This window comes from Salmo trutta, chromosome 20 (assembly GCF_901001165.1).
Source record: "Salmo trutta chromosome 20, fSalTru1.1, whole genome shotgun sequence".
Classification (NCBI taxonomy): Eukaryota; Metazoa; Chordata; class Actinopteri; order Salmoniformes; family Salmonidae; genus Salmo; species Salmo trutta.
This window is the reverse complement of record NC_042976.1, coordinates 14,159,000-14,174,771: the sequence shown is the minus strand read 5'-3', so window position 1 is coordinate 14,174,771 and position 15,772 is coordinate 14,159,000. Positions and strand designations below refer to the sequence as shown.

The 15,772-nt window shown below is 44.7% G+C and overlaps 1 protein-coding gene across 2 annotated transcripts in view; it reads right to left on the bottom strand.

Annotated features, from left to right (window-relative positions):
- LOC115155592 (diacylglycerol kinase beta-like) overlaps positions 1–15,772 on the bottom strand; it is a 159,820-nt gene that overhangs the window by 43,748 nt on the left and 100,300 nt on the right. For both annotated transcript variants that reach the window (XM_029702330.1, XM_029702331.1), the window contains one exon: positions 4,760–4,824. In XM_029702330.1, coding sequence (XP_029558190.1) covers positions 4,760–4,824 — 65 coding nt within the window. The remainder of the gene's footprint in view (positions 1–4,759; positions 4,825–15,772) is intronic.

Here is a 15,772-nt window from a genome sequence, read left to right as displayed (position 1 = left end):
CAGACAGCCAGCCAGTCAGACAATCAGTGACAGAGTCAACAGACTCAACAGCATCACAGCATTGATCTTTTTTGGAGTACTTTTGGAATGTGTTTGTGTCCCAAATGGCACCCCGTTCTCTATATAGTGCACTACTTTTGACCAGGGCAGGGCCTATAGGGTTATGGTCAAAAGTAGTGCACTAAATCAGGAATATGGTGCCATTTTTAAAGCCCAAACAGTGTCTATCTTATGTGACAAAATAACAATTGTGATAACCAGCCATTCAGCAGCAGGCTAACCCCTCTCTCTCTCTCGCTCTCTCTATAATGTTTCAGTCAACCCAGTGCCTGAAATTGTGACAATAATCAGAGCCAAATCCTGATGCAGAAATGGCTTTTATTTGACTTCTAAAATTAGAATTGAACTTCGATAAAGATTAGAATGTGTCCTGCTAATCTCAAACTCTTGGTCTCAATATGTTAGCCAGCATTAGACTATGGCAGTAAATCACCACTGTCTCAGTGTTAGATTCATATTATTTATTAAATATTCATGCATGCTGCTCCATTTCAACCTCCCATATGGCCTCTGTTGTCCCTTCCTAAACCCCCTGACTCACACGCACATATGCACGCGCACACGCACAAACACACACACACACAGGCCTCAAGGGCAACTGCAATCAAAGAGGACAGACAGACATGCCACACTCTTCCTACTGCATTATCAAAAGCCCATACTGCTTTGGGCTATGTTACGTGTGCTTTTTACTGTGCATCTCAATGGAAAACATCAGTGAGCAGAGCAGGCATCAGGGGGGGATAAAGTCAAGCAAAGTCTGGAAATGAAAGAGATTAACATCAAAGGAGTTACGATGCACCGTAAAAGACCACTGGTAGGGTGTATGTGTGAGAATGTGTGTGTGTGTGTGTGTGTGTGTGTGTGTGTGTGTGTGTGTGTGTGTGTGTGTGTGTATGTGTGAGAATGTGTGTGTGTGTGTGTGTGTGTGTGTGTGTGTGTGTGTGTGTGTGTGTGTCAGGTGCTGGGGGATTTATTTATTTATTTTAATTTTCCCCACACAGTATTTAGTACATACATCATGACATGACATCACTGTTTGCTGCCCATTAAGCTCGTCAACCTCCCAAATTATGTTCATCTTTCCCTCAATTTCTGCAATTTGAAGACAGAATGAGACATGACTGACTTGAAACCAATGGTCCCTCTAATTATTTTTGGCACTTGAACGTTGTGAAAATACTGTGCAACTTCCAGCGTGTGTTTACTGTGAACACTGAGGCTGTACCTGTTTTAAGTTACAGTTAACAGTGGCCATGTAGGCTATTGTGGATATTTCATCCTAATGTAGCCCTACAGTACCAGAGTGGCCTACCATCAAAAGCAATGGAGAAAATGCATCCCATAACATTTTTACATGGAAATAGCTGTTCTATCATTCAGCCTACAGTAGCAGCCAATGTGTGATGTTCAATGTAGGCCTACATTCCATGAAACTTTTGAAAAAGAACATGCAGGACTTAACATTAACCTGTTTATCCACTTGTCCTTCAGACAAGGAGGTGACTGAAAATGTTGTGTTGTTTGATGAAAGAAACCACTTTACAAAATAAAATGCATTATTATTCCATACCATTATAACAGGGAATCAGACAAATTATGCTACCCTCTGTCTATTGGCTACTTAGCTTAGTCAAGGCTGTCTCAAAATACAACACTGCCCCTTTAAGACAAAAACAATTACCTCTTTACCTGACTTGCTTTTTAGAGATGTCTAGAAATTAACAAGTTTTATGCTCTTGTAGGAAGCAATCCCTCCCCTATTGCTGACTACAAATTATCTATAACTGGGCTAATAACTCACTAACTAGCAAAGGATATGAACAAAATGTGCACACCTGGCAGCTGCCACTTTGATCTCAAAACAAGTGCATCTACTCACAATTGCTCATGCTGTGAACACAGTCCAGTTCAAAGTAAATGGCATTGATCCATATATGGCAATGATCTATTTGCATATAGGCCTATTCTAGTGCATGTCAATGCAATAGAATTCTACTCCGATACGTTCCGCCTACAACAAAATCTCTTGCATAGTTCACTTTGTTTCGGTATGTTGCATTGAAAGTGGATAATATTGCATTGATTCGATCACAATTGCCACAGTAAAGGGAAAGGTTGATAGTGTTAACAGGGAAAACTCTAGAACAGTGGTCACCGACCTTGTCTGAGTCAAGATCACTTTGAGTCAAAATGCAAGCCGCCATCTACCGCTCAGATTTGTTTTTAACATGACTTAAAAAATGTAAGCCTATGCAACATTAACCAATTAAAAACAGTATTGTAGCAATGAGGTTTCTGCAGTAAGCTATAGGCCCAATACATTATTATTGTCTTTGCTTGAATTGTTCTGCAAATAAATTGGCTCCAGAGTGGTGCAGTGGTCTAAGACACTGTATCTCAATGCTAGAGGCAGCCTGGTTTGAATGCAGGCTGTATCACAATCGGCCATGTTTCCGAGTCCCATAGGGCGGTGCTCTATTGGCCCAGCGTGGTTAGGGTTTGGCCTGGGTAGGCTGCCATTGTAAATATGAATTTGTTATTAACTGACTTGCCTAGTTAAATAAATTGATTGTTGTTTGGGATAGTAATTACATTTATATTTCAAAATTTGAGGTAGGCTATATGATCCCATTGATAATAGATCCATTGTTGTATTATTTGTGAAGCACAGCTGAGTGAGGATACATTTCAATAATTTGCTTTTTATTTTTACTTTACTGGGCTGATGGTGCCTGCATCTGATGGTCAGACTCAGCGGAGGGAGAGAGCAGCAGATTGAGGGTCCGCCTCAACATCCCTCCACTCTCCCTTTCCTCCACTGACACTGACCAAAAAGGGACACTGTCTTCCAGTTGTTAGCAAAACTCACGTTGCACATCATTATTTCTGTCTCATGCACAAACTCATGTTTTTATATTTACATTCTAGTAATTTAGCAGACGCTCTTATCCAGAGCGACTTACAGTAGCAAATGCATACATTTCATACATTTTTTCTCCGTACTGGTCCCCCGTGGGAATCGAACCAACCACCCTGGCGTTGCAAACACCATGCTCTACCAACTGAGCCACACGGGACCACATGTTACTCTTATGAACAGAGAAAGTTAAATATTTCTTAATATTAAAAAAGACCCAAGCCGCTAATAATAACAACAATGCAAGCCTATAGATACACTTTCCTACTCATTCATTACTGCTGCACTGCTTGTTGTAGCGCTGAGTGGAAATAGGAAGAACACACATTTTATGGCTCATAAAAGTGTTGAACACAAAGTGTTGACAGTGCTGAGTAAGAACCTAAACATGAACTCAGTCATAAAAACAGCAGCTCTTTGCTGTATTCGTTGACAGTCTCTCTCTAGTCACGGTTTTAAACGTTTTGAAATCTCACAGTATCAATTTTAGCCATAGCTTTCTTTTATGCCTGCTACGTTACTGCAAACATGGTCATCTGAGCCATCCGATTGGCCAGCAATAGATATTATTCTATCATAGTCTTCTGCTGAAAAACATATGTGTTATGGCTTTACACCCCCTGATATATTGTGGAGAAAGAGTTACATGTCTATCAGAACACAACGGGTGTTCTCTAATGGAAGCCTCTCCAACATAATCCAGGTAGAATCAGGAATTCCCCAGGTCAGCTGTTTAGGCCCCTTACATTTTCAGTTTTTACTAACAACACGCCACTGGCTTTGAGTAAAGCAGCTTAAAGGGAACATTGATTGTGACATAATGAGACACAATGAGACATGATTGAGTTGAGACATATTGAGGCACAATGAGACATGAATGAGTTGAGACATTGAGGCACAATGAGACATGATTGAGTTGAGACATAATGAGACATGATTGAGTTGAGAACTATGATTTGTTCTTTACACTTTGGTTCCTCTTGCCTTAAGTAGAGATGACAGATTCACCTTCAGACAGTCAGGGAGAGACAAACCCTTACATGATATTTCATTAAGAGCTTTTTATTCATTCTCTCGCTGCATTTAGTCATACTATGTGTCTGTCTGTCTGTCGACAGTAACCCTTCTATTCAATTGGTTTAAATGTGATGTAATAAAAAATCTTTATGCAAGGAAAGTTGAAGGCAAGAAATGGATCCAAAGTTCTTAAAGATTAATTTCATTCATTTGACTGGTAGAAAGAGTTGCATGGACTCCTGCTGCTTCTAATATGAGCTTTTGTATCAAAGAATCTCCTACTCTTACACAAGGACTGACTGGCAATGAATTCAAGTGGACATTCTTACATTATTAAACACGCATGTGTACAAATTGGTGTGTATAAACCCTTCCATAAATGTTTGACCCATGTACAAAATGTCACAGCCATTGCATCAGAAGGCATAGAATATGGCCCGTAGCAGAACAATAAATGGTAGTGATCACATGACTTCAGGACCGGCCAGTTAGAATAGACACTGGACTTTAGTTGCAAGGATCCCTTCTTAGGAACCCTCAAATCCCTCATATCAGTTGGTTACCATTAACATCAAAGACAGAAGCCAGACATTTTTCAGAGCACAGAGATGGACTGTATCTAGTTGTGGTGGTAATTGATTCAGTTGGGAGCAGCTAATGAGTAATAATGACCATTCACTGTGTCCAATAAGCAGTTCGAGACAAAATAGGGATACCAGTACACATTAGTTAAGTGGAACAAAGTCTGTATCAATCTCTCACCTGCTGTTGAATTTCTCTGGGTGCTTCTCTCTCATCAAGTGGAAGCGGTGAGCGATGGAGGCGTCCTATAGGGTGAGACATAGAGCTGTATTAGGCTTTTACTGGGGCATTACCTTCCACTTTTGTGCCTGTGATCCTTGGTCTGTGTGATCCTGGGTCTGTGTGATCCAGGGTCTGTGTGATCCTGGGTCTATGTGATCCTGGGTCTGTGTGATCCTGGGTCTGTGTGATCCTGGGTCTGTGTGATCCTGGGTCTATGTGATCCTGGGTCTGTGTGATCCAGGGTCTGTGTGATCCAGGGTCTGTGTGATCCTGGGTCTGTGTGATCCTGGGTCTATGTGATCCTGGGTCTATGTGATCCAGGGTCTGTGTGATCCTGGGTCTGTGTGATCCTGGGTCTGTGTGATCCTGGGTCTGTGTGATCCTGGGTCTGTGTGATCCTGGGACTGCACTAGGCCTGATAACAGGCTCATAATGTCACCGCCTCAAATCAAATGTTATTTGTCACATGCGCCGAATACAATTAATTTATTTATTTTATTTCAACTTTATTTAACCAGGTGGCCAGTTGAGAAGTTCTTATTTACAACTGCGACCTGGCCAAGGTAAAGCAAAGCAGTGCGACAAAAACAAGAACACAGAGTTACACATAAACAAATGTACAGTCAATAACACAAATGAAAAGAAAAATAGAAAAATCTATGTACAGTGTGTGCAAATGTAGAAGATGTGCAGACTTTACCGTGAAATGCTTGCTTATGAGCTTAAAAATAAAAGTCACTATATAGGAAAGCTGGGTTGGAAACCTTCTCCATCGGCGCCATCGTCAAACCTATCCTCCTGACCACCCGTGTTGTGTGTTTGACCCCAGCCCTGGAAGACCTCTGGGGGCAGGGGTAGACATAATCAGTCAAATGGCTCCAACACTAGGAATACTCCACTTATGAAGATGGGGTTTGGGTGTGTGTTCTCCAGAGCCCGCCTCAGCTCTGCAATGACCTCAGGCTAGGATGAGCGCACTCATATTAGTCTTGTGCTATGGACATGGCACAGAGTGAGACATGACGACTGTCTAGCATTGAAAGCATTACAATAGATAAATAATTGATTTTATCAGAAGAAGACAGGAGGCTTTCCGGTAATGGGCAGGTGGAGAGAGGACAGGGTATGGAGGAAATTGTTAAATGACCAATGAACGTCATGTCCAAAAGAGAGAGACAACTGGCTTCCTACCAGTTGTGGTGATGGTGGTTATGAGAATGGTAACAAGACTGCAATCAAGATGGCAGTTATTTTGGTCATTTTGATCTGCTCCTAGAAATAAATGGACAAAGAACCTTTGGAAAGGTCATCAGGTCAAATTTGTTCTCAACAACGGAAAAAAAAGTCCCTGTCACTAGTCACTGATGTTGTCCTGGTGACATTGCACAAATTGAAGCTAAAACACGTTCTGCTAACACAAAGAAGGATTAAAGCAAAGACAATGTCAAGATAGAGAGACACGAGCAGGAGAAGAGAGAGGTAGAGAGACAGAGAAAGAGAGCCCTGGAGAGAGAGAAATAAAGCGCCAGAGAAAAGACGAGGGAGGAGAGGAGACTGGAAAAGACCGGAAGGTATGGCACGTTGCATCACCCTCACCTCTTCACCCTCCTCCCCCTATCCTCTGGAGCCTCTGTCATCTCCGGGGCCCTCCATTAAACCTCTCCAGGGCCCTCCCTTCATCAAACCTAGTGTATGTCCCACAACATCAGCAACTATTGTGTCCCAAAATATCTCTGCATCTGCCCGCTTGGCATGGCTCAGTGGCTATGAATATGGAATCCATTTAAACAGGAACCTGGGGAAACAGGTGCTATTGGCGGTCTGGATGAACACCATAAACCATACACCAAATACTAGGCATAGTGATTAGAAGATGGGGGGATGGGGGAGTTGGTTTGTTGTTAACCTCTAGGCCTTGTGCCATGTTTAAAAAAGGGAGGGAGAGCGGTGGAAAGAAATCATGACATTTGATACATTGAAGGACTGCATGTTCTGTATCTAGGGTGTGAAGGGGGAGGAGTGGACAAACAAACAAATCACTCGCTAGAAAAGAAAGGTTTTCAACCCATTTTGGGTAGTGCCCTTTCTGGAAAATGAACGTGTGATCTGGGGATGTCATCGGCAACCTCTGAGGGAGATTCTGAGGAAAAGTGGGTGTCACCCCTATCTCCCCCCTCTCAACCCTCACCCCCATCTCCCCCCTCTCAACCCTCACCCCTATCTCCCCCCTCTCAACCCTCACCCCTATCTCCCCATATCTCCCCCCTCTCAACCCTCACTCCTATTTCCCCCCTCTCAACCCTCACCCCTATCTCCCCCCTCTCAACCCTCACCCCTATTTCCCCCCTCACGCCTATTTCCCCCCTCTCAACCCTCACCCCATCTCCCCCCTCTCAACCCTTATCCCTATCCCCCTCAACTCTAATCCCTATCTCCCCCTCACTCCCTCCTCTCAACCCTAATCCCTATCCCCCCCTCTCACTCCCTCCTCTCAACCCTAATCCCTATCTCCCCCTCTCACTCCCTCCTCTCAACCCTAATCCCTATCTCCCCCCCTCTCACTCCCCCCTCTCAACCCTAATCCCTATCTCCCCCTCTCACTCCCTCCTCTCAACCCTAATCCCTATCTCCCCCTCTCACTCCCCCCCTCAATTCTAATCCCTATCTCCCCCTCTCTCTCACTCCCCCTCTCAACCCTAATCCCTATCTCCCCCTCTCTCTCACTTCCCCCTCTCAACCCTAATCCCTATCTCCCCCTCTCACCCCCCCCTCTCAACCCTAATCCCTATCTCCCCCTCTCACTCCCTCCTCTCAAGCCTAATCCCTATCTCCCCCTCTCTCACTGCCTCCTCTCAACCCTAATCCCTATCTCCCCCTCTCACTCCCCCCCTCAATCCTAATCCCTATCTCCCCCTCTCTCTCACTCCCCCCTCTCAACCCTAATCCCTATCTCCCCCTCTCTCTCACTCCCCCCTCTCAACCCTAATCCCTATCCCCCCTCAACTCTAATCCCTATCTCCCCCTCACTCCCCCCTCTCAACCCTAATCCCTATCTCCCCCTCTCACTCCCCCCTCTCAACCCTAATCCCTATCTCCCCCTCTCTCACTCCCCCCTCTCAACCCTAATCCCTATCTCCCCCTCTCTCTCACTCCCCCCTCTCAACCCTAATCCCTATCCCCCCCTCAACTCTAATCCCTATCTCCCCCTCACTCCCCCCTCTCAACCCTAATCCCTATCTCCCCCTCTCACTCCCCCCTCTCAACCCTAATCCCTATCTCCCCCTCTCTCTCACTCCCTCCTCTCAACCCTAATCCCTATCTCCCCCTCTCTCACTCGCTCCTCTCAACCCTAATCCCTATCTCCCCCTCTCAACCCTAATCCCTATCTCCCCCTCTCTCTCCCCTCTCTCACTCCCTCCTCTCAACCCTAATCCCTATCTCCCCCTCTCACTCGCTCCTCTCAACCCTAATCCCTATCTCCCCCTCTCAACCCTAATCCCTATCTCCCCCTCTCTCTCCCCTCTCTCACTCCCTCCTCTCAACCCTAATCCCTATCTCCCCCTCTCACTCCCTCCTCTCAACCCTAATCCCTATCTCCCCCTCTCTCACTCCCTCCTCTCAACCCTAATGCCTATCTCCCCCTCTCATTCCCCCCCTCAATCCTAATCCCTATCTCCCCCTCTCAACCCTAATCCCCATCTCCCCCTCTCTCTCTCACTCCCTCCTCTGAACCCTAATCCCTATCTCCCCCTCTCTCTCTCACTCCCTCCTCTCAACCCTAATCCCCATCTCCCCCTCTCACTCCCCCCCTCAATCCTAATCCCTATCTCCCCCTTTCACTCCCCCTCTCAACCCTAATCCCTATCTCCCCCTCTCAAACCTCCCCCTATTTGCCCCTCTCACTCCCCCCTCTCAAACTTCTCCCCATCTCCCCCTTTCATTCTCCCCTTTAAACCCCCCTATTTTCTCCCTCTCACTCCCCCCTCTCAACGCTCACCCCTATCTCTCCCCCTCTCAATGCATGGACAAATTAAGATCAAGCCTGGTATAAACTCACTGGAGAATCACCATTGAATCAGCTTTTCAATAAGAGATATGAAGACGGTCAAATTGAACTGGAACTCTTGATCTACATGTCCGTACAGGGTCATAGCGAGCCTATCATAGAGAGCCGCTGTGCCGCTGTGGAGTCCATCTGTGCCCCTGTCATCATAGCTGTTGGTAGCAGGTGTTAACCCGACTCGCTGGGGACCTGTTCCTGTGAATATGGGAGTGTGTGCTTTTATGGAAGCAATGCATGCTGCTTCCCTCCAGAGTTCATTTGTATCATTAGGGGTTATATACAGTGTCTTGTCTTTGTATATCTGTGTGAGGTTGTGTGAAGTTGTGTGAAGTTGTGTGAAGTTGGGTGAGGTTGTGTGAAGTTGTGTGAAGTTGTGTGAAGTTGTGTGAAGTTGTGTGAGGGTATCTAGATTCATTTGAATTAGTGTTAAACCGGGTTCTCTGTTTTTTACTGTATATGATGTGTATATGTATCTGTATATGTATAGTAGTGTGTATCTGTGTATATATAGCCAGTAGTGTGTATATGTGCATCTGTGTATATATAGCAAGTAGTGTGTATCTGTGTAGATATAGCTAGGTATGTATATGTGTAAATGTGTATGTATAGAGGTGTGAATCTGTGTATATATAGCTAGTAGTGTGCATTTGTGTATCTGTGTATGTATAGCAGTGTGTATCTGTGTATATATAGCTAGTAGTGTGTCTGTGTATGTATAGTAGTGTGTATTTGTGTATATATAGCTAGTAGTGTGTATCTGTGTATATATAGCTAGTAGTGTGTATCTGTGTATATATACAGTTGAAGTCTGAAGTTTACATACACTTAGGTTCGAGTCATTAAAACTAATTTTTCAACCACTCCACAAATGTCTTGTTAACAAACTATCGGTTAGGACATCTACTTTGTGCATGACACAAGTAATTTTTCCAACAATTGTTTACAGACAGATTATTTCACTTATAACTCACTGTATCACAATTCCAGTGGGTCAGAAGTTTACATGCACTAAGTTGACTGTGCCTTTAAACAGCTTGTAAAATTCCAGAAATGATGTCATGGCTTTAGAAGCTTCTGATAGGCTAATTGACATAATTTGAGTCAATTGGAGGTGTACCTGTGGATGTATTTCAAGGCCTACCTTGAAATCAGCCAAGACCTCAGAAACAAATTGGAGACCTCCACAAGTCTGGCTCGTCCTTGGGAGCAATTTCCAAATGCCTGAAGGTACCATGTTCATCTGTACAAACAATAATACGCAAGTATAAACACCATGGGACCACGCAGCCGTCATACCGCTCAGGAAGGAGGCGCGCTCTGTCTCCTAGAGATGAACGTACTTTGGTGCGAAAAGTGCAAATCAATCCCAGAAAAAAAGCAAAGGACCTTGTGAAGATGCTGGAGGAAACGGGTACAAATCTATCTATATCCACAATAAAACGAGTCCTATATCGACATAACCTGAAAGGCCGCTCAGCAAGGAAGAAGCCACTGCTCCAAAATCGCCATAAAATAGCCAGACTACGGTTTGCAACTGCACATGGGGACAAAGATCGTACTTTTTGGAGAAATGTCCTCTGGTCTGATGAAACAAAAAGAGAACTGTTTGGTCATAATGACAATCGTTATGTTTGGAGGAAAAAGGGGGAGGATTGCAAGCCGAAGAACACCATCCCAACCATGAAGCACGGGGGTGGCAGCATCATGTTTCGGAGTTGCTTTGCTGCAGGAGGGACTGGTGCACTTCCCAAAATAGATGGCATCATGACAGAGGAAAATTATGTGGATATATTAACACGACTTCTCAAGACATCGGTCAGGAAGTTGAAACTTGGTCGCAAATGAGTCTTCCAAATGGACAATGACTCCAAGCATACTTACAAAGTTGTGGCAAAATAGCTTAAGGACAACAGGGTCAAGGTATTGGAGTGGCCATCACAAAGCCCTGACCTCAATCCCATAGAAAATTTGTTGGCAGAACTGAAAAAGCGTGTACAAGCAAGGAGGCCTACAAACCTGACTCAGTTACACCAGCTCTGTCAGGAGGAATGGGCCAAAATTCACCCAACTTATTGTGGGGAGCTTGTGGAAGGCTACCCGAAACGTTTGACCCAAGTTAAACAATTTAAAGGCAATTCTACCAAATACTAAATGAGTGTATGTAAACTTCTGACCCACTGGGAATGTGATGAAAAAAATAAAAGCTGAAATAAATCATTCTCTCTACTATTATTATTTCACATTCTTAAAATGAAGTGGTGATCCTAACTGACCTAAGACAGGGAATCTTTACTAGGATTAAATGTCAGGAATTGTGAAAAACTGAGTTTAAATGTATTCGGCTAAGTTGTATGTAAACTTCCAACTTCAACTGTAGCTAGTAGTACGAATCTGCGTATGTATAGTAGTGTGTATATGTGCATGTACAGTAGTGTGTATGGTTTCTATGTGGGTTCACAGACAGAGAGACAGATAGGAGGGAAACAGCCACCTCCCCTCAACCTATCTGGCCAGGTGTCACTCAGCACGGTCATTCATTACCGAGGTAACCCGGTCGGACCTGGCAGCCACTATCTTCCCGTCACTGATACTTCCCCTGACCTTCAGTGTGTTGCCAGCACTACTCCCTTCATTCCTCTCTTTCTCCCCCCTTCAACCCCCCCCCCCCCCCCCCCCCCCCCCTAACTTTCACTTCCTCTACCCTCCCTAGAGGCCTGGCCTGGCCGTCCTCTGAGCAAGCACTACTACTACTGTTGACACACAGGTCAGGTCACTGTGGATCTGATCCACAGTCCATAGAGTAGCATGGTGGGTAAGTAGCTGTAACTAACGCATATCCAGCCAGAAGGCCAGAGAGCATTACACGACGAGGCCAGAGCCAGGCACTCCCAGGCCCTCTCTTCTTCTCATAGCTAGCTGGAGAGCCACGCTTGGAGAGCAGATGGCTTGTTGATGGCAGGAAAGATAGTCAGGTTTCATCGTTCTCTCACACCCTGAAGTGATCAGATTCCTCAGACTGAGGGGCTGGGGTGAGGAAAGTGTGAGGAAGGGGTGGGGACACTTCTTTAATGGCTGCTGACATAGTGTGATTTCCCTCTCGCTAATTTTTCACACAGATTCTTTCCAGAGTGATGGTTGGGAATGGGATCACTCGGGGCTCAGGGATAATGTAATTCACTTTAGGAGTGTATGGAGTGCCTATAATGCCCACTGTAAAGGCAAGGCAGGGAGGGAAGTCTTGGAGATTTCTATGGGGATGTGTGACTGAAGTGGGGCTGAATTGTTTGAATCACAGGTGGGTTAAGGGGGCAAGGCAAGGTAGGGAAGGAAGTGTTGACATTTTCTCTGGGGATGTGGGATTGAAGTGGGCTCAGGGATTGGGTTGAAACCCAAGGTGCCTGCCGCACGTACATGTAGGTTGGTGGCTCCTTAATTGGGCAAGAAGGGTCCGTGGCAATGGTTGGAGCATAATTAGTGGAATGGCATCAAATACATCACACAGTTTCCATGTGTTTGATGCAATTCCATTCACTCCGTCCCAGCCATTACAGTGGGGGAAAAAAGTATTTGATCCCCTGCTGATTTTGTACGCTTGCCCACTTACAAAGAAATGATCAGTCTATAATTTTAATGGTAGGTTTATTTGAACAGTGAGAGACAGAATAACAACAAAAAAATCCAGAAAAACGCATGTCAAAAATGTTATACAATTATTTGCATTTTAATGAGGGAAATATGTATTTGACCCCTCTGCAAAACATGACTTAGTACTTGGTGGCAAAACCCTTGTTGGCAATCACAGAGGTCAGACGTTTCTTGTAGTTGGTCACTAGGTTTGCACACATTTCAGGAGGGATTTTGTCCCACTCCTCTTTGCAGATCTTCTCCAAGTCATTAAGGTTTCGAGGCAGAGGTTTGGCAACTCGAACCTTCAGCTCCCTCCACAGATTTTCTATGGGATTAAGGTCTGGAGACTGGCTAGGCCACTCCAGGACCTTAATGTGCTTCTTCTTGAGCCACTCCTTTGTTGCCTTGGCCGTGTGTTTTGGGTCATTGTCATGCTGGAATACCCTTCCACGACCCATTTTCAATGCCCTGGCTGAGGGAAGATTTGACGGTACATAGCCCCGTCCATCGTCCTTTTGATGCGGTGAAGTTATCCTGTCCCCTTAGCAGAAAAATACCCCCAAAGCATAATGTTTCCACCTCCATGTTTGACGGTGGTGTTCTTGGGGTCATAGGCAGCATTCCTCCTCCTCCAAACACGGCGAGTTGAGTTGATGCCAAAGAGCTCCATTTTGGTCTCATCTGACCACAACACTTTCACCAGTTGTCCTCTGAATCATTCAGATGTTCATTGGCAAACTTCAGACGGGCATGTATATGTATTCTTGAGCAGGGGGACCTTGCGGGCGCTGCAGGATTTCAGTCCTTCACGGCGTAGTGTGTTACCAATTATTTTCTTGGTGACTATGGTCCCAGCTGCCTTGAGATCATTGACAAAATCCTCCCGTGTAGTTCTGGGCTGATTCCTCACCGTTCTCATGATCATTGCAACCCCACGAGGTGAGATCTTGCATGGAGCCCCAGGCCGAGGGATATTGACAGTTCTTTTGTGTTTCTTCCATTTGCGAATAATCGCACCAAATGTTGTCACCTTCTCACCAAGCTGCTTGGCGATGGTCTTGTAGCCCATTCCAGCCTTGTGTAGGTCTACAATCTTGTCCCTGACATCCTTGGAGAGCTCTTTGGTCTTAGCCATGGTGGAGAGTTTGGAATCTGATTGATTGATTGCTTCTGTGGACATGTGTCTTTTTTACAGGTAACAGTATAAAAGACACCTGGGAGCCAGAAATCTTTCTGATTGAGAGGGGGTCAAATACTTATTTCCCTCATTAAAATGCAAATCAATTTATAACATTTTTGACATGCGTTTTTCTGGATTTTTTTGTTGTTATTCTGTCTCTCACTGTTCAAATAAACCTACCATTAAAATTATAGACTGATCCTTTCTTTATCAGTGGGCAAACGTACAAAATCAGCAGGGGATCAAATACTTTCCCCCCCCACTGTATTATGAGCGTCCTCCCCTCAGCAGCCTCCTGTGATGTAGACTCCACTCCAATCTGATTGGTGTGTTTACAGTGCTGACAGGGTTAATATTAATGCAGTCTCTGTATAGTGAAGCCTTCTCATTAAAGGCTTGGTTTCCTCTAGACAATCTTCAGTCAGCGTCATTGTATCCAGATCAAACTTAGTTGACAATGGCCAGAGTTGTTAAACAGGAATTTGATAGATCAAAATACTTTATAGTCAAGATTTTATATGAAGCTCTTCTCAACATGGATTTATGTTCGACTCTTCTTAGGATGTAGGTTGTATGGTTATTAGATTTCATTTGTTATTTAATATGATCAAGCTTAAGTGTTTACTTAATGCAAAGCACTGATGCCCAAAAGCATTACAAAGTAATCTGAGGCAGACAACAAAATATCAATACCACAAAGCATCTTTATCTCCAGCCTAGAGTGTTCTCCCAGTCACTACGACTACCATGTCATCTACAATTAACTTACTGTGCAAGAAACGGATGACAGTTGAGATTCGAAAATTGGCCTTGAGAGCGCCAACGCCATGGCAACCCAATCCCCGGCCTTGGGAAGGGAAGGTCTGTGAGTGTGATGGCAGGAAGCGCTGCCCCAATATGGGTATGGATATTGAATCCGATTCTGGGCTGCCAATGATTACGACATGATATGGCGTGACTGAGTCACAGTACTAGCGCTCGTTTGCTCAGGTGTCATTGGTGCCCAGATACGCAGCCATCTGTCCCTGGCTGCTGGAGTCACTGCGATGCGATCTGTTGCCCTGGGGAAGGGCCATGCCGTATTGGATCATAGTGCCATCTACAACATGGGAATAGCATTGGTCTAAGTGGATTACATAAACACAGAATCCTTCAAACGGATCAGAATTTGAGCTTAAAAGGTCCTCTGAGAAACACAGAATTTATATATATTTTAGTGGACAGTAAATGGACTGTAAATAACAATTCTATCATCAATAACAGTTTAAAACATAGCCAACCCTTCTTTAGAAATGGCGTACAGTCGGGGTAGATACTAGACAGTGGCTGCAACCAAAGTATGGACCTTCCTGGTACTGGCACTACCACCCACCAGCCCACATCTGAATCACATAGAGGGGGTCCCCTGGCCACCCCCTGGCCACCCCCTGGCCATTCTGACACAGGCATCACATGCTGGAGAAACATCCATTGTCTAGATAGAAAGGTCAAAGGCTTGGCCATTTGCTGATATAATCCACATTATATTTAGAGCATGTTGTCTTTCCCTTCAGTCAGCAATATGCTGACCATTATGAGATCAAGTAGTGATATCATTAAGCTGCTTTTGAAAGTGTTCATAGCCTGATTTCTGATCTGTTGGTGCTGTATTATCTGTATTAGCACATAGGAGTTGTCTATTCAGTACAAACAGATCTGGGACCAGCTGGCTAGGGTGTACCCATAATGCAGCAGTAACAAGAGGGTAGAGTCCTTGTGTTTGGCAGAAACCTGATGAATATATGGCAGGCGTGGGACCAGTGGGATGCCGGGTTGCATAACATCACAGTAGTCCATGGTAACCTTGCCAAGTTAGCCCCTTCCTCCCTGGTCCTCATCCTACCTGTGATTGGTCCAGACATATTATGTACCAATCACACTTCGGCTTAGTCCCACTGTCTACTCCTGGTGTGTATTTTTAGGCGTCCGTGCAGTGATGCCTCGTGGGCTTGAAGAAAATAAAGACAGGAAAGACCATAAAAGGGATTGTTTCCTTCAAATGAGGTGCTGCTTACCTTATAGTCAAGCAACCGTAGCTTTAATAACAGATATAGGAAACATC